The following is an 18279-nucleotide window of genomic DNA, read 5'->3' as shown; positions in this document are numbered from 1 at the left end:
CACAGACTTTTCCACAGCTAAATGTTAACACTTCCCCAAACTTCCACCATGAAATCCAGTTCTGCCTTCATAAATCACTTAGCCTTGCCAGCCCACCACAATAGCTTTCAAGAGTTCTATACCTTCCCTTGTACAATTAATGAAATCCAGGTGCTCTGCACCTTGGAGATGCTGCAAGGTGAGCCAATGAAAGGCAAAGGCAAACTATCTTACAAGCAAACTCCATTTGAGCAAACAGAAACTGGGAGAAGGAACAGATTTGGACCCTTGTTATGTACTAGCCCTGTCTCCACTGGGATTCACTAAAACGTCACATGAATGGCCCTCATCAACTCAATGTGTCATAAAATAACACAACACATGAATGTGTTAAAGGAACATGTAGACAAGAAAGGAGGAGTGAGATGGAGAGAAAAAGGTGGGAGTAAGAATAATCAGAATGTGTTACATACACATAAAAATGTGTCAATGTATAAATCATTTAGGCTTAAATTGAATATTAAACAACAAAGTTCTGGAAACCTTGTAGACACTCTAAAATATCAAATTAATTTTAAAAATTTCAAAGCTTTATATAGATGTTGGTGCTCTTAATTTTACACACAGATTATGTAGCAGAGAAACCCAAGGAGCTTCTCAAGGCACAACTAGAGACAAGTGAATCCAGAGGAAGAAACCAAGTCCCTGAGGAGTGAGGTATAGTTTACAAGTCTTCTACCCCTAAAATCCCCCAGTGTCCTCTGTGGTTCTGAGACACTCCCAAGCTTTCTCCCATTTCTTCTGTGGATCACATGAGTACCCCAAGCTTAAGCCAGCAACCATGGACAAGCTTCTCTGGTTTGTGGTGATCACTTGTGGCAGTCTATGTCTCTTAGTGATGCATGAGGTGAATGTTAGGGCTACCTCTAACTCTGTACCTGAGCAAAGGTTGCTGCAGAGCCACCAGGGCAGCATGGATGGTCACTGAGATCACCGACAGGTGGAAGTAGTCGAACATGACAGGGACTTGATGGTGCAGACCTCTCCTGGGGTGAAAGTGCAGGCCAAGTGTGCGACTGCTGGTCACCGGTGTCCCAGTCACATCTCTCAGCCTGAAAGGCAAGTGAGTGAGCTCGTATGAGGAAGGTTGGTGGACTCTACTGTCACTCAAGTAGCTCTACTTTACAGCCTCATCATCGTACTCAATCCTGCAATATTCTGCCTGGCTGAAAGAATTTTTCCCACAATTGGCAAAATGAAGAATGGAGTTTACATAGCAGATCTGGGCCTCAGCTCTCTGTCACTGCCTGCTTGTAAACCTGAGCCTCAGAGATGGTGAAGATAACCAGATCATTCCAAGACTCCTCTCATGGTTGCAAATCTCTTATTTCCCCCTTTTCTTACTCCCATAGGATGAGCACTGCTCTTAAAATGCTATGCAGATCTTGTAAGGTTGTGAATTCTGTTGGGTCTCAAACCCCCAATGACAGGAGCTGTGACTAACTCATCTTTACATGTCTAGCATGTCACTGGTACAGACAAGATGGAAAAGGTGATCAAGTCCATGGTCATGAAAATGACAGCAGGCTGACTGAATGAACCAGAACTCAGTGCTGAAACAGTCTGACCAGCTTCAGGATGTCACCCCTTACCTCTAGCACTTTGTAATCAGTGCATACTCAACTCTGAGAGACAAACCACAGGCAGACAAAGAAGCATACTGCTACAAAAAGGAAGACTAATTTTTCTCTAGGTGTAAGTGCTAAAAGCAGTCTCTGGCTCTGCAGGTTGCAGAGAGCCAGAGCTTGAGGACAGCCACCATGAGTGTCTTCCAGGGGGACAACAGAGGATCTCTTCTTCATGCATGGATAAGCAAATAGATTACAGAGAGGGAAGGGAAACAGTGAAGGCTCCCACAGCCCAACCCGGTGTCATGTAGATCATGGATGCCAGCCACTGAATCCTTGGTGCCCATTGTGACTACGTGTAACACACTCTTTGTTTTAACCAGGAAGACACAAGACAAAGAAAAGTAGAGACTCCATGCCATGGGTGTCAGCAAGCTGTCAGCTCAGCCATTCATGCCACTTGAATTTGGACAATGGTTTGAAACTTAACTGTGGACTGGACATTCTGCTTTCCCCAACAAGACAAGCATTCAATGTGCTTGCTCATCCTACTCTACTCCAAAAAGAACAAGTGAAAATAATGTGAATTATTTAACTTGTTCACAGTCATGAAAAAAAGCTGCCATGACAGACCAGGAGTTTTGAGTCTCCTCTGTGCTGTTACTGCACAGTATTGCTGTGAGCTCATTTAGACATTGGCCCCTGGCAGTGAGAACAAGAAGTTAAGCATAACCCAAGCCTCCTTCAGAAGTAAGGGGAGAAGGGCTCACTGTTCTGTGTTCTGAAATGGACAGTATCCATTTATGGAGAAGAAGCCCACTTCCTAGGGAATCTCAGTGTAGAGAAGATGGAGGTTAACTTTGGTGGACGAGGCAAGAGAATGCCTGAGGTTCTTATAAAGGAACTAAGCAGACAAAACAATTAAACAACAGCAAAATTAATATCCCACAGAAAGAGCAGCACTCCAGACAGATTTCTTCTGCCCACTTGCAAGGAATAAAATTAAGGTCAACAGAGATAACCCATAGAAAGATGAATCACCTCTATAAGTATTGAAGAATTTCCTATCTGCTGAGCTGTGCAGAGACTGGCTGGGCTATGTAGTGATGAGCATCTTGGTCCTGTACAAGCCGGTACTCATGGCCCATTCTAAATCAGAGAGTGTAGATAGGATGATGGTCCTCAGCATATGCCTCTGTTTCATTAATACTGATTTTGGGAACTGAATAAAGCTTTGGTGAGAAACAGAGCTGTCCTGGTGTGTTGTACTATTTAACAGCACCTTTGTTTCTACCCACCATATGCTAGCCAGCATCACTGCTACCTCAAATGTCTATTGACATGGCCAAAGTATGGGACATCATTGTCCCACTAATATATGAGAGGGATTTCACTAGCCTGTCTAACTCTGATTAAACAACACCTCTCATTTTGTTCTTTTTTGCTTGTTTTCTACATGCTGCTAAGAAAAGTGACTAAATAAATAAATCTAATCAACTTAAGAATGCTTGAAAGACTGATGTCCAATACAGAGATTTGTCCCATGTGTCTTAGTTGAAGAGTTCTGAGTCTAAGTGGTCATATTTCACAGGTTTTTGTATGACCAGTTTCTTATATCAGGTTCTCCATTAACTGATCTTCTGCTGGCAAGAAAAAAACTAATTTACAGCATCTACTGTGATATGTTTTTTAAACTACTGCAAGACATTTCCAGAGAAGAATTTCTGTGCTAAGTTTATGACTGATGGCATGGTTCTACATCCAGATGGGCATGTGCCATGCCGAGCAATGGATGGAAGTCCATGAAACCACAAGGTATAGGGGCCTCAGCCTGGGTGATTGCTAGAGAGGTGATGACAGAGATCTCAGATCATACAGGGAGTCCCGAGAACAATGGAAGCAGGGGCTTTGATACTGAGAAGTAGATGGACTTCTTTTAGTATCCACCATCATAGAGGAAATGCCATCTTGAAGATTCTTAGCTGGAAAAAAGCAGAGGTGTGTGTGTGTGTGTGTGTGTGTGTGTGTGTGTGTGTGTGTGTGTGTGTGCACAAGTAATTCTCAAGGGAGAAATGTGTGCTGTTGAGCCCAGACACTATGTCAGGAACATGAATACTCCTGTCGCCCAAGGACCACGTCTTATCAGCTACAATTTAATACATGTTTCTTCTCAATGACTCAATACCACCAGATCTCTTGACATCTTAGTAGAGGTTCTTCTTTTGTTCTGAGTCTTCTTTGGCGTGAGCACCCTTAAGAGAGTCATAAAGAGAGGGAGTCTTAACTCCAAGGAAGGGGTGGGGGAGGCACCTGTTGTTCCACTACTAGCCCGTATTCTGGCACTCTTACTCGTAGCCCCCATCCCCTGGTTCTTGTTCTCCAAAAGGAACAAGGAAGCGGATGTTGAAGAATTTGAAGAGACTAGATGTGAGCGCACATAGACCACAGTGGATTCTATGGAGAGGATCTGACACGAATATTTTCCTAGAAGTCTTGGGTGGCCGCAAGAGGCTCGACTTTATTAGGAGACTTCAAGGACAGGGCAGAGTTGGGATCGATGTGTGCATAATGGTCATACCATCAAGTAGCTCACTAGAAACCTAATGATGACTGAACATTTACCCTAGAAATGACCCTACTTACTAGCACTCAGATGCGATTTCTTGGCCCTTATTGCATCTCCCTTCCTCACTGTGCCCGATCTACAAACCACAGAGGTAAGGGCAAAGGAAGCCAAGAAAGAAATACAAAGTCTCCTGCCACCTCAAAAGTGCATTGAGATCAACCTGTGCTATAAAAGGCCTGATCGAGTGGAAAGAAACCTTAAGTGGGACAAGAGCACTAAGTTTTGATGTCACACATTCTAATACCACAGAAAACAATTGTTTATTTAATTACTGAAAGAATATAGAGAAAGGATTAAGAGGCAAGTAGCACAGCCCCTGTTATGGGGAAGAGGCCATGAAACAAACTTGAAGGAAGCAGTTAAGAAGAGAAAGGGAACTGCTCCCTGCCTATTTTCTCAGCAAGTTTTATATAAATAGTTTCAGTTCACAGAGAGTTGAAGAACACTAGCGGATGTTCAGTGTGAACACATGGAAAAACAGGAAAGATTATTGGAAAGGGGTTTTGATTGTCTCACACATGGAGACATTACTCTAAAACCCCCAACTCAGTACCACATAGAAAAGAAATGCTTCAAGTAGAAGCCACCCATTAATATGTTAAGAAGACAGTAGTTTTCTGTGTGCAGAACCCAAGCAGCCTGGCTCCAAATGAATGAGCTTTCTCAGGCTCTGGCAGACATGCTATGAAGGCAAAGCATGGCTGTCAACTTGACAGCATCTAGAATCAGCTAGAACCCAAGCTGCCAGGCACTCCTGTGAGCGATTTTCTTGGTAAGTTTATTTGAAGCAGGAAAACCCACCTTATATCTGGGCAGCACCTTCTTGTGGCCGCTACATAAAGGGACACAGAAGAAGGAAACTCTGATTTTTGCCTACTCCCTCTCACTCTTGCTGGCAAGTCTATCTATTCTGTGGCGGTATCATTCTTCCACTGGTAACCGCAGCAATTTTTTCCAACTTCTTTTTCTTTTTTTTTTTTTTGGTTTTTATGAGACAGGGTTTCTCTGTATTGTTTTGGAGGCTGTTGGTCCAGCCTGACCTCAAACTCACAGAGATCCACCTGCTTCTGCCTCCCGAGTGCTGGGATTAAAGGCGTGCATGAGTCAGCCATTATCGGACTATCTGCACCACACTAGAGAGTCAATCTAATCTCAATCTCTCTCTCTCTGTCTCTGTGTGTGTGTGTGATGCTATCAGTCCTATTCCATACAATGTCTATCCCATAAATTGGGATTACTGAGGGACATTGCAGATTACTAATAACTAGTCACTCGATATAAATGAGGATTCTAGTTCTCAGGAAGCCCTCAGCATGAGGAAGGGGTTGAGGAAGAAGCCCCCCCCCATGCAGACCAATGATGTGCACGACACTCACTGCTGCTCACTCTCCGCAAAGTGCAGGTCCACCTTGAGCTGAAACCCGACCTCACTCAGTGCGTCTTCTATCTGAAAGACAAAGACCACGAGAGGTCAGCAGGCCACCAGCGATCCAGTTGCCACATTTAGCTGACTGCTTCTCAGAGAAGAGAAACAAGATCTGAGTATAAAGTGTACTGGGGATATCTGTGCATGAGATATTTAGTTCTGGACTATCAGAATAGTAATATTAGATGGAAAACAGAAGCAAAGGATTTGTACAGCCAGCTTGGTGAAAGTACATTTTCAACTACTATTAAACAAGCAATCCTGTAATGCTTAATCCCCATTGTCAAGCCAATGAAATATAGAATCATCTAAGAGTTAAATCTCAAAGCATATCTATGAGGGATCATTTAGCCTCTGAATATGCATATGGGAGATAGTCCTGCTTAGGTCGAATGATGTGGGAAGACCCACATTAAGCTGGGTATGCCGAGCTACATGAAGTGGAGAAGCAGGCTGAGCTTCTCCATGTGCATGTACTCCCTGCTTTCTGTTTGTTTTTTGGCGCAATGTACCAGCTGCTCCAAGTTTCTGCAACCTTGACTTTCCTGCCGTGACGGGCTCTGTCTAAAATGTGAGCTACAATAAATTCCTTCTCTTTAGACTTGCTCTTATTGGCTGATTTTTGTCATAGAAACTGGAAAATAAATTTTAGTCACTTAATCATTTTAAGTCTCATTTTCAAATGAATTTGACATGGATTCCAGGCACGAGTCAAAGACTGAATAGCACCTCCTCTGGGAAGGATGGGAGAGTGAACTAGAGTGGAACAAACCTTGTCTAGAGATGCACGAACTCACAACTTAAACTCAAATGTTCTCACATGACTCACATCACCATCCACATGGGAAGGGGTGGGAGCTGGCAATGCGGGCAGGTAAGTAATTAATTTCCAAGGTGACTAGATCTCCTTCAGTTTTGACATTATGTGTTAAATCTCAAACTCTCCTTCCTTCATCCATATCTCTGCTTATCTTTACATTAAGAACTAATACAATCCTTTTCACATGCCCACAAAATGGTGTCCCCAAGTGTCCTTTCTCACATTTCTAGGGGAATTGTATGCTATGCACTAAGCTTCATTGTCTGTGCTCCGGTTCCTTCAGTGTCAGCACTATCCTGGTGCCACCACGGGTTTAGACTCCTGTCTGCTCCCTGGCCCTCCTCTGCAACCCATGGTAAGCCACTTCCTCTCCCTCTTCACACTCAGCACTTCTGAGTACAATGGCTTGTTCTCAGGTCATAAGTTGGAAACCTGTAAGCTAGGACAAGTTACAAATGCTGAAAAATTAGGTAATTTCACATTCACATTTGTATTGTGGGTTAATAGCCCCCCCCGGGGGGGAGGGGGATAAGCAAAACATCCCTTGGATCTGGCAAGGCAGGGCTGACATTTGTTAGCTCTGTTGGATCAGGCAAATTCTGCAACTACCACTGGCTTACCACACTCACTGGTAGTACTCCGCTGACTGAGGCAAAACACCCTGGCGATTTTCTTGCCATTTGTCTCCACGAACTGACTTATCATTAAGGAACACATTAGTCCACATTTGTTGTGAACTCCAGCTTACAGGAATAAAGTCCTGTCATGGAGGCAGCATCGATGCATCTTTGAGGAATAAATCTGTTCTCCCACAGTCACCTATTTTGTTTTTTATTTCTTTGCAAAAATACCATTGTCATCCCACAGGGACAGACATCACCTATCCAAAGGCTTATTTGGAAAGATATTCTTAGTTAAGCAAAATTCAAGTAGTATTAAAATGTTTTTTAAAGTACTTAAAAGCTAACAATTTCCTGAATTCAACTGCCATAAAAATCTCTTAGGATTATTTTGCATAACCAAAATATAACTTTGTATACAACCAAAGGAACACAGGCTCTCACTACCGGCTCTCTGAAAATAAGATGGGAGAAGTAAATTCGCTAACCACCTTCTAAGCAAGCATTTGCCTGGATACCAAAAACTTCCTGTGAGTACTAGATTTTCTGGGAATTGGGACTAGACTGAGCTGGATGATGACTTTCTCTGTTCCTTGCTAAACCTTACTTGCAAGATACCTACACATACATGTTTATTAAAGCCTACATATTATAGTTTCAAGATACCTACAGGCACAAACGTGCTTATCACAGTGATTCTTCCTTTTCCCCCCAGGTTCACTGTAGCCTGAAGGCTGAGGAGGCAGCTTCTAAAGTCAGAATTCATCGGTGCAGATACTGAATCTAGTTGTTTTCCATGGGAGTTAAGTAATTCTACCAACTCTATAACATTATGGTGAATGAACTAAATAAGAAAGTGTGCAAAAAAGGGTTGGTCAGTCTTAAACAATTCAGTTTTGATGGGATTGTGGTTATCTCTACTATGACATTGACTTTGAACACCCAGAAGACCCCCTTCTCCCACCACGTGTACATGGTGGCCCTCCATGTTCTTTAGAAACACATATCTTAAATTCCTTATTTAAACAACAGCTTTACCACACTCTAGTGGTATGACGAAGACAAGCCACAGCTTTAAATCTCCTTATCCTTATCCATCAAATGGGGGTGATGGATAACCCCCCCTAACCACACTGCAGTGACTCAATGAGATATTACAAAGCACTCAGAAAAAAGCCCAACAGAATTAATCTAACACATATGAGATGCTACTGGTGATAAGATCAGTGAATGGTCAACACAACTAAACCTAGTTCCTATCACTGTTCAATAGATGCTTTGATTCCCTCAACTACATTGGACTATCGCTGGTGTACACTCTATTTATTTATTTATTATTTGTTTATTCCTTTTACATCCTGACCACAATTTCCCCGTCCTTCTCTCCTCTTGTTCCTCTTCCACCTCCCCTCTGCCCTATCCCCAATGCACTCCCCCCCCCGTTTCTGTTCAGAAAGGTGCAGGACTCCCATGGGCACTGACGGAGTGTTGTATAGCAAGTTGCAGTAAGACTAAACACCTCCCATTTATTAATGCTGGGCAAGGCAACCCAGTATGAGGAGCCAGCCAAAGCATTAGGAACAGCTCATACTTCCATTATTAGGGGTTTAACATGTAGACGAATCTCCTACACAAATGTCACATATATGAAGAGGACCTTCGTCGGTCACATGCATGCTCTTTGGTTGTTGGTTTAGATTCTGTGAGTTCCTATGAGCCAGATTAGTTGTTTCTGTGGGTTTTCTTGTGATGTTCTTGCTCAACTATGTTCAGATCAGCATTTTCCATGATAGACAGAACCTAGAAACAACTTAGATTCTCTTCAACCAAAGAATCAATAAAGAAATTATGGTACATTTACACAATGGAGTATTACTCAGCTATTAAAAACAAGGACACCAAGAAACTTGAACACAAACAGATGGAAGTAGAAAAAAATCATCCTAAATAAGGAAACCCAGACAGTGAAAGACAGACATGGTATGTATTCACTCATAAGTGGATATTAGCTGTAAGGAAAGGGTAACCATGCTACAATCCACAGACCCAGATAGGCTAGGGAATAAGGAGGGCCCAAGAGGGGATGCATGGACCTCCCTGGGAAGAGGAAGTAGAAAAGATTTCCTGGATGGAGTTAGGGCAAGTGGGGATAGGAACTTGAGGAATTCAGTTAAAGTGGTTTACAGAGAGGGGAGTACTGAAAGAGACTAGAAGGGGGGCATTTCAGAGTCAGGTAGAAACCTGATACAAGGGAAATTCCATGAATCTACAAGGATGACCCCAGCTAAGGCTCCTCGCAATAGTGAATGTATATTCTGACCCAGCCATCCCCTGTGATCAGATTAGTGACTACCCCAACTGTCACCACAGAGCCTTCATCCAGTCACTGATGGAAACAGATGCAGAGACCCATAGCTAAACAGTAGCCTGAGCTCAGGGCATCCTGCTGAAGAGAGGGAGGAAAGATTGTAGGAGCAGGAGGAGCATGGCACAGTCTCATAGTCCATTTTTATAGACTGTCTTATCTACATTTCCTGGGTATAACTGAACTCAGCTCTCTGGGCTACCATTGGGTTGTCAAGTGACTTGACTGTTGATTTCCTGTGTATCTGTTCAACTGTCGCTGTCTTTGTCTTGAGGCTCAGTAACACCCACATAGCCAACGTCACCAAACGTCTTCATGCCCTTGGTCTCATTTCCCATACTTGTAACTTGGTCAATATCATGCCCCTTCCTCTTGAATGAATCCCCAAATGTGTTGCCTTTAGAACAGTGGTTCTCAACCTTCTTAATGTTGTGACCCTTTGACACAGTTCCACATGTGCTGACCCCCAACCATAAAATTATTTCTTTGCTAACTCACCACTGCAATTTTGTCACTGCTATGAATTCAATGTAAATATCTGACATGAAGGATAACTGATATTTGAACCCTTTAGGGGTAGGACCCCATAGATTGAGAGCCAGTGCTCCAGAACAAGGCAAATATTCTGTATTCGGTGAGATGACTGTGGTTCCCCATATCATATCCTAGATTCACATTTGTGCTTTCCCTGTGCCACTTGAGGAGATTCTCCATCCCAAGCCCTGCTGCCCCAAATTTATCCTTAACGGTTCTACCACTTTTCAGGGTACTGCTGCCTCAGTTCCTAAAGTTTCTGAGTGTTTCCTGCGGGAAAACTACTCAAGAGGATTTGCTCAACCTCTGAATCAACTCATCCCTACCCTCCTAGTCCCTGAAGCACTAGGTCATTGATGGCCTAGGGAACCAGCATTTTGCACAAGCATTTTCTAGCTTCTGTCATATAGGTGTACAAAAGAATCTCCCTTTAGAGATTTTCTATTCCTATATAATAATGGTTCTCAATCTTCCTAATGCTGTGATCCTTTCATATATTTTCTCACGTTGCAGTGACCACCAACCATAAAACTATTTTTGTTGCTACCTCATAACTGTAGTTTTGCTACTTTTATGATTCAGAATGTAAATTCTGTGTTTTCTGATAGTCTGTCTCATATGAACCCTATTAATGGGTGGTTTGACTCCTGGCAGGGGTCATGATCCACAGGCTGGTAACCACTGCTATCTAAGGTAATTTTGTTCATTATTACTCTTTCTCTCCTTCACAGGGCTGAGTATCTTCTTGTTAATCTGTACATCTTGTTTGTCTTGACTGCTGGGAGCTTGTCTTCCACATGTGAATACCATTAGGCAAAGTCCATAGTGCATAGTACATAGTTTTCTGTTGTGCTTACCTTGGGAATGGTTTTCCTTCCCTTTCTTTGTTATTGACTCTGGCTCATTTTACTATCCCTTCCTCTTACTATTCTATGTATTTTTAAGTCCACCTAAATCTTCTGTGTCACTACAGCATATATAAATAAAATACCCACAGGGCCTCCACAGCCACTCTTTGTTTGGATTTATTGTGACACATCCCATCAGATTCCTTAGCTTCTAGTTAGTTCTCTTTGTACTTGGGTTCTGGTTCTCATCCATGTCCTCACTGCACAGACTCAATCTTCTCTTACTTAATGCATTTTTTGGCTAGTCACCCATCATTCAAACATATGTTGTGCACTATATTGTTGCATGCATCTGGCCACTGGCTATAAGTAGTGCTTTGATTTCCATAAATCAACAGACATACATTTGAAAAGAGCTAGTATGCTCATCTCAAATGCAGTTTTCAGACATGTCCTGTTCACTTTAGTCAACTACTCCTCGGGATATATTGATTAGTTGAAACATTTCTTCCCATCATATGGATTATCTGTAAGACAATAAAAATATTAGCTTACAGAGAAAGGTAAGGAGACATGCAAAAGAAAACAATATGGCCCTAGAAACACATTCTCTATTCAATGTTAGCGTGCTGTAACTCACAGGGTTGAAATTGAGAGACTCTAAACTGTTAAGGGCAGGAGACTACTAGGCAATTGAGATGGAATGATGCCTGGATTACCAGTGCATTTATCTAATGGGTAAACAGCAGTGCCAAAGCATAGTCTCCCATTTGCTACTTTCTCTTCAGCACACAGCACAGACTTTGTCTCATAGTCTTAGTTGGAGAGATACTTCGGTTAATGAGCAAGCAATGAGTTGCAAACCAGGACCAGCCTCACTACATAGATCACACAAGATGTGTACAGGAAGCCGTTAACCAGAGTACAGCAACCATTTAAGGTTCAATAGGAGTCTGCTGTATAGTATGGGGCAAGGGGTGAGCAGGAGTGCTCTCATGTTTGTTTAAAGTAGAGACATTCTTCACATCATGAATTCTTTCATTGTGTAATAATCAGCCAGAATGTAGCAACAAAGATTCAAGTTGTTGACTGAGGGAATAAGAACAGTAGACTCCAGAGGCCTTCAAAATATGTTAATTTAGCAAATGAAAATATTTTCGTCATGCTCCTATCAAACCTCTAAACTCAGTCTGGCTTCCCTCCTCTCTGCAGGAAGGGGTTCTTTCCTGTTCTCTGTTTCATGGACTCAGTACATGCGTCTTAAAGGGAGGTATTCTGTAAATGATTTCCAGCTCCAGCTTGGTCACCTCAAAGTTCTTTCTCTATTCATGGACCACTTCATTTCCTCCCAGCTATGGCCGGTTTTGCTAAGCAAGACACATGCTTATAAATTTGCTCACTAACTGAGATATCAGCCCCTTGAAGTCAAGAGACCTTAAAGCTGTCTTCACAGTTCTGTGCCTTACCCAATGACCTAACCCAGAGCTTGCAAAGAGCAGATAATCCAAACCATTTATTCCTCGTTGAGTATACTCCAGCAAGTGAGGAGTGGCTGCATGTGACCAAGGTGTCACGGAATGAGCAGGCATGTGAATAATAAGAAGAAAAGCAAGCATATCAGAAGCAGGTGACTATCTGAATCACAAATTCTTACCAAATCTCAGAATCAATCTGTAACTTCTTCACTCACCCTGAATCCAGCAGCGAGAGGCAATGGTTAGTCAGGAAAGAAAACCTCTTGTGGCTAGAAGGTGATCAAGACTTACCCTCTCACCATCTAAGAGGAAATGAGCCCGGAAGAGCATGGCGTCATTTATGGGAACTTCTTCATTCCTGTATAAGATCTGGAAGACTCGACTGTGCACAGCAGTCTCATGGACACAGGCTGAATGCAGGTTGCTGCTCTCTGCAAACAGGAAGGAAATCAGCAGGAGACTATGAACTTCAGAACCATCCTGCAAATACCATCAGGTATCTTTCTGGCCTTGGGAATCTTGTGGCTCTACCTCACATTACAGTTTCCAAAGCTTAAGATCACAGATAAATGATCTGTGTTCACTGAGTAAAATGTCTCAAGAGAACCTTGTTCAATGTATGACGTATGACGTTGGCAAAGTCACTCTTGCTGTGAGCAGCGTTCCCGCCTGGAAGTTAGTGCCGGCAAAATTCCGTATCTGATCACATGTAAATTCTATGAGTCCTTTCACCTCCATCCATAAATCAGAGTAGGATGAATAAACTAGAAAGGGCAGTCTTCTTACTACAAAGACTCCATAGTGCTCATAGCACCCATACCTCCTAGAAATGCTGCTGTATCTTGTGAGACTTTAATTGTAATGCTGACAAGCACTTTAACGAACTACATTATGTTGGAGCTTCAATGTCTTTCATTCACCTTAAACAATATTTCAATGCTCAGCTTACTTCAAATAAGTACTAAGGTTAAGGGACCTGTGTGCATCCATTCCCCAGGGTCTTCATGTGCACGAAAGAGGTGCATGCCTATAAATGCTTCCAAACAACTTTAGAGTGAAAAATAATGCAATTATTAAAGATAAGTAATGTCAAAGTTTATGCAAGACAAGTATTACTTGTTAACAATAATATCTATAAGACATACTTAGTAGCTACAAAAGCACTTTAGGTATGTTTTTCTTTTGTTTTTATTATTTATTTTTAAATTTAAATTTAAATGAGAACCAAGGTTGCTTCACAAGTTAGTTCCAGGTCCCTCTCCCTTTCCCTCCTCTCCTCCCGTGCCTTCCTCCCCAACCCTCCCCCAATATCCCCTCATTTCCCCATGGAGGGTGAGGCCCTCCATGGGGGTGTCCATAGTCTGTCATTTCATCCAGGGCAGGACCTAGACCCTCCCCCAAGAGTTCAGGGTGAGAGTGCATCTCATATTGTTGGATGGGAGTCCTAAGTCTATTTGTATACCCGGGATCAATACTGATCTACTGCCCAAGGCTCAATAGAGTACCTAGGCCTCCTCACTGACACCCACATTCAGGGGGTCTTGATCAGTCCCATGCTGGATTCCCAGGCATCAGTCTGGGACTCAAGAGCTAACCCTTGTCAGGTCAGCTGTTTTTGGGGGTTAAAAACAGCTCAGTCTTAACCCGTTTGGTCATCAGTCCTCCCTCTCTGTCACTGGATTTCTTGAGTTCACCTCATTGCTTAGCCGTGGGAGTCTGCCCTGCCTCTTCTTCCGTCAGCCACTGAATGAAGGTTCTCTTTTCCAGACTCTCTGGCCATGGGATTGTAGGCTGGCACTCCCCAGATCTATGTCTAAAATCCATATATGAGACAGTATATGCCATGTTTCTCTTTTTGTGACTGGGTTACCTTGCTCAGGATGGTTTCTTCTAGTGTCATCCATTTGCCTGCAAATCTCAGGATTCCATTGTTTTTCTCTGCTGAATAGTACTCCATTGTGTAAATGTACCACATTTTCTCTATCCACTCTTCAACTGAGGGGCATCTAGGTTGCTTCCAAGTTCTGGCTATTAAAAATAATGCTGCTATGAACACAGTGGAACAGACATCCTTGTTGTATGAATGGGCAACTTTTGGATATATGCCTAAGAGTGGAGTTGCTGGGTCTTGTGGTAGGTTTATTCCCATTTTTCTGAGGAATCTCCATACTGATTTCCAAAGTGGCTGAACAAGTTGGCACTCCCACCAGCAATGGAGGAGTGTTCCCCTTTCTCCACATCCTCTCCAGCATAAATTGTCGTTGGTGTCTTTGATTTTAGCCATTCTGACAGAAGTGAGATGGTATCTCAGAGTTATTTTGATTTGCATTTCTCTGATGGCTAAGGATGTTGAGCACTTTCTCAAGTGCCTCTCAGCCATTTTAGACTCCTCTATTGAAAATTCTCTGTTTAGTTTTGCAGCCAACTTTTTAATTGGATCCTTTGGTGTTTTGGAGACTTGCTTCTTGAGTTCTTTGTAAATTTTGGAGATCAGCCCTCTGTCAGATGTGGGGTTAGTGAATATTTTTTCCCATTCTGTGGACCGCCTCTTTGTCTTGCTGACTGTGTCCTTTGCCTTACAGAAGCTTCTCAGTTTCAGGAGGTCCCATTTATTAATTGTTGATCTCACTGTCTGTGCTACTAGTGTTATGTTCAGGAAGCAGTCTCCTGTACCAATTCGTTCAAGGGTACCACCCACTTTCTCTTCTAAGACGTTCAGTGTGGCTGGATTTATGTTGAGGTCTTTGATCCATTTGGACTGAAGTTTTGTGCATGGTGATAAACATGGATCGATCCGCATTCTTCTACATGCCAGCCTCCAGTTATGCCAGCACCATTTGTTGAAGATGCTTTCTTTTTTCCATTGTATATTATTAGCTTCTTTGTCAGAGATCAGATGTTCATACATGTGTGGGTTAATATCAGGATTTACAATTCAATTCCATTGGTCTACCTGTCTATTTTTGTGCCAATACCAAGCTGTTTTCAGGACTACAGCTCTATAATAGAGCTTGAAGTCACGGAAGGTGATGCCTCTGGACGTTGCCTTGTTGAACAGGGTTGTTTTGGCTACCCTGGGTCTTTTGTTTTTCCATACAAAACTGATTATTGTTCTTTCCAGGTCTGTAAAGAATTGTGCTGGGATTTTAATGGGGATTCCATTGAATCTGTAGATTGCTTTTGGCAGGATTGCCATTTTTACTATATTGATCCTACCTATCCAAGAGCATGGGGTATCTTTCCATTTTCTGAGGGCTTCTTTAATTTCTTTCTTTAAACATTCAAAGTTCTTGCGATACAGGTCTTTGACTTGTTTGGTTAGCGTTACCCCAAGGTATTTTATGTTGTTTGTGGCAATTGTAAAGGGTGATATTTCTCTGATTTCTTTCTCAGCCCTTTTATCATCTGTATATAGTAGGGCTACTGATTTTCTTGAGTTGATCTTGTAGCCTTCCACTTTGCTGAAGGTGTTAATCAGCTGTAAGAGTTCCCTGGTAGAGTTCTTTGGGTCATTTATGTAAACTATCATATCATCTGCAAACAGTGAAAGCTTGACCTCTTCCTTCCCAATTTGTATCCCCTTGATCTCCTTTTGTTGTCATGTGGCTCTGGCTAGAACTTCAAATACAATGTTGAAAAGGTATGGAGAGAGTGGACAGCCTTGTCTTGTTCCTGATTTTAGAGGAATTGCGTTGAGTTTCTGATCATTTAGTTTGATGTTGGCTGTTGGTTTACTGTATATAGCTTTTATTATGTTTAAGTATGTTCCTGTTATCCCAGATCTCTCCAAACCTTTATCATAAAGGGGTGTTGGATTTTGTCAAAGGCTTTTTCAGCATATAGTGAGATGATCACGTGATTTTTGTTTTTCAGCTTGTTTATATGGTGGATTACATTGATGGATTTTCATATGTTGAACCATCCCTGCATCCCTGGGATGAAACCTACTTGATCGTGGTGAATGATTGTTTTGATGTGTTCTTGGATCCGATTTGCCAGTATTTTATTGAGTATTTTTGCATCAATGTTCATGAGGGATATTGGTTTGAAGTTTACTTTCTTACTTGTGTTTTTGCGTAGCTTAGGGATCAAGGTTATTGAAGCCTTGTAGAAAGAGTTTGGCAAAGACCCTTCTGCTTCAATTGCATGGAATGCTTTGAGGAGAATAGGCATAAGCTGTTCTTTTAATTTCTGGTAGAATTCTGCACTGAGGCCATCTGGACATGGGCTTTTTTTTGGTTGGGAGACTTTTGATGACTGCTACTATTTCCATAGGGGTTATAGGTCTATTTAAATTGCTTATCTGTTCTTGATTTAATTTTGGCAAGTGATATCTATCCAGGAAGTTGTCCATTTCCTTTAAATGTTCGAATTTTGTGTAGTACAGGTTTTCAAAGTATGACCTGATGATTCTCTGAATTTCCTCAGGGTCTGTTGTTATGTCTCCCTTTTCATTTCTGATTTTGTTAATTTGCATGTTCACTCTCTGCTGTTTGGTAAGTTTGGATAAAGGTGTGTCTATCTTGTTGATTTTCTCAAAGAACCAACTCTTCGTTGCATTGATTCTTTGTATTGTTTTCCTAGTTTCTACTTTATTGATTTCAGCCCTCAATTTGATTATTTCCTGGTGTCTACTCCTCCTGCTTCTCTGTGTTCTAGAGCTTTCAGCTGTGCTGTTAATTTTCTAGTATAACTATTCTCCAGTTTCTACCCCTGCTTGTTTCTTGGGTCCATTTGATTGGAAATTTTTTTCCCAACTTTTAACTCTCAGGTAATATCTGCCTTTGAAGGTGGGGTATGTTTCTTGTATGCAGCAGAAGGATGGGTTCTGTCTTCGGATCCATTCTGTTAGCCTGTGTCTTTTTATGGGTGAGTTAATGAATATGTTTTCTGCCCCTTTGACGTGGTTTTCTTTACCTTCTTCTATACCTATTATTCTTAGGTTTGGTCTTTCATTGTGTCCCATATTTCCTGGATGTTTTGTGTTAATGATTTATTTGTTGGACTTAAGATTTTCTTTGGTTGATGAATCCATTTCTCCTAGTGTATCTTCAACACCTGAGATTCTCTCTTCCATCTCTTGTATTCTGTTGGTAATGCTTGTATCGGTAGTACCTGACCGTTTGCCCAGCTTTTCTATTTCCAGCCTTTCTTCAGATTGTGTTTTTTTATTGTCTCTATTTCAGTTTTCAACCCTTGCATTGTTTGCATTGTTTCTTGCAATTTTCGGTTTATCTTTTCATCCATTTGTTGCATTTTATGAATTTTTGGTTTGTTCTTTCTTCCATTTCCTGCCCTTTTTTTTTTTGGTTTGTGTTTTCTTCCATTTCTTGCATTTTTTGCTTTGTTTTTTCTTCCATTTCTTGCCTTTTTTGGTTTGTTTTTTCTTCCATTTCTTGCATTTTTTGCTTTGTTTTTTCATCCATTTCTTTGAGGGATTTTCCTATATCATCTTTTAGGGCCTCTATCATTTTCATGAAGGTGGTTTTAAGGCCATTCTCTTCTGCTTCATTTGCATTGGAATGTTGGAGTCTTGCTGGTGTGGAATCTCTAGAATCTGGAGGTGTCATATTTGTTTTTCTGTTGCTGAGTGTGTTTTTGTATTGTCTCTTCCCCATCTCTTCTTCTAGTGGGTGCAGAAAGAGCCCTTTACTGGTCTGGTGGTTAGGGGACCAGAGTTCCCTTTCGGTGGGTGCTAGCAAGCCCAATAATCTGGTAGTTCTTCTATTCCTTGACCTTGTTCTGGTCCTGTGGGTAGAGAAGAAGACCAGAAATCTGGGGTGCTTAGCCTCCCACCTGGTCCCCTGGTCCCTTTGCTGGAACTGCTGATTTTCCTGGTCTCGTTGGTTAAAGAGAAGACCTGGAATCTGGGGTGCTTGGCTCCCTCCGAGATTGGAAGCTCTGTGCAGTTCCTAGGCAATCCCCAGGCACAGGAACACAGGCCGGATGCAGGGTTTG

General features: G+C 42.0%; 1 protein-coding gene across 5 annotated transcripts in view; it reads right to left on the bottom strand.

Moving 5' to 3' along the window:
- Fam135b (family with sequence similarity 135 member B) overlaps window positions 1-18279 on the bottom strand; it is a 328330-nt gene that overhangs the window by 134179 nt on the left and 175872 nt on the right. For all 5 annotated transcript variants that reach the window (XR_005873157.1, XM_040735574.1, XM_040735575.1 and 2 more), the window contains exons 4-6: window positions 12613-12752; window positions 5610-5680; window positions 918-1091 (exon numbers count right to left, since the gene is read on the bottom strand). Coding sequence is in view for 4 of the 5 variants with exons in the window: in XM_040735574.1 (XP_040591508.1) it covers window positions 918-1091; window positions 5610-5680; window positions 12613-12752 (385 nt within the window). In the remaining variant the exon portion in view is untranslated. The remainder of the gene's footprint in view (window positions 1-917; window positions 1092-5609; window positions 5681-12612; window positions 12753-18279) is intronic.

This window comes from Mesocricetus auratus, unplaced genomic scaffold (genome assembly GCF_017639785.1).
Source record: "Mesocricetus auratus isolate SY011 unplaced genomic scaffold, BCM_Maur_2.0 Super-Scaffold_100047, whole genome shotgun sequence".
Classification (NCBI taxonomy): domain Eukaryota; kingdom Metazoa; phylum Chordata; class Mammalia; order Rodentia; family Cricetidae; genus Mesocricetus; species Mesocricetus auratus.
The sequence above is the reverse complement of the archived record's forward strand: the minus strand, read 5'-3'. Positions and strand labels throughout refer to the sequence as shown.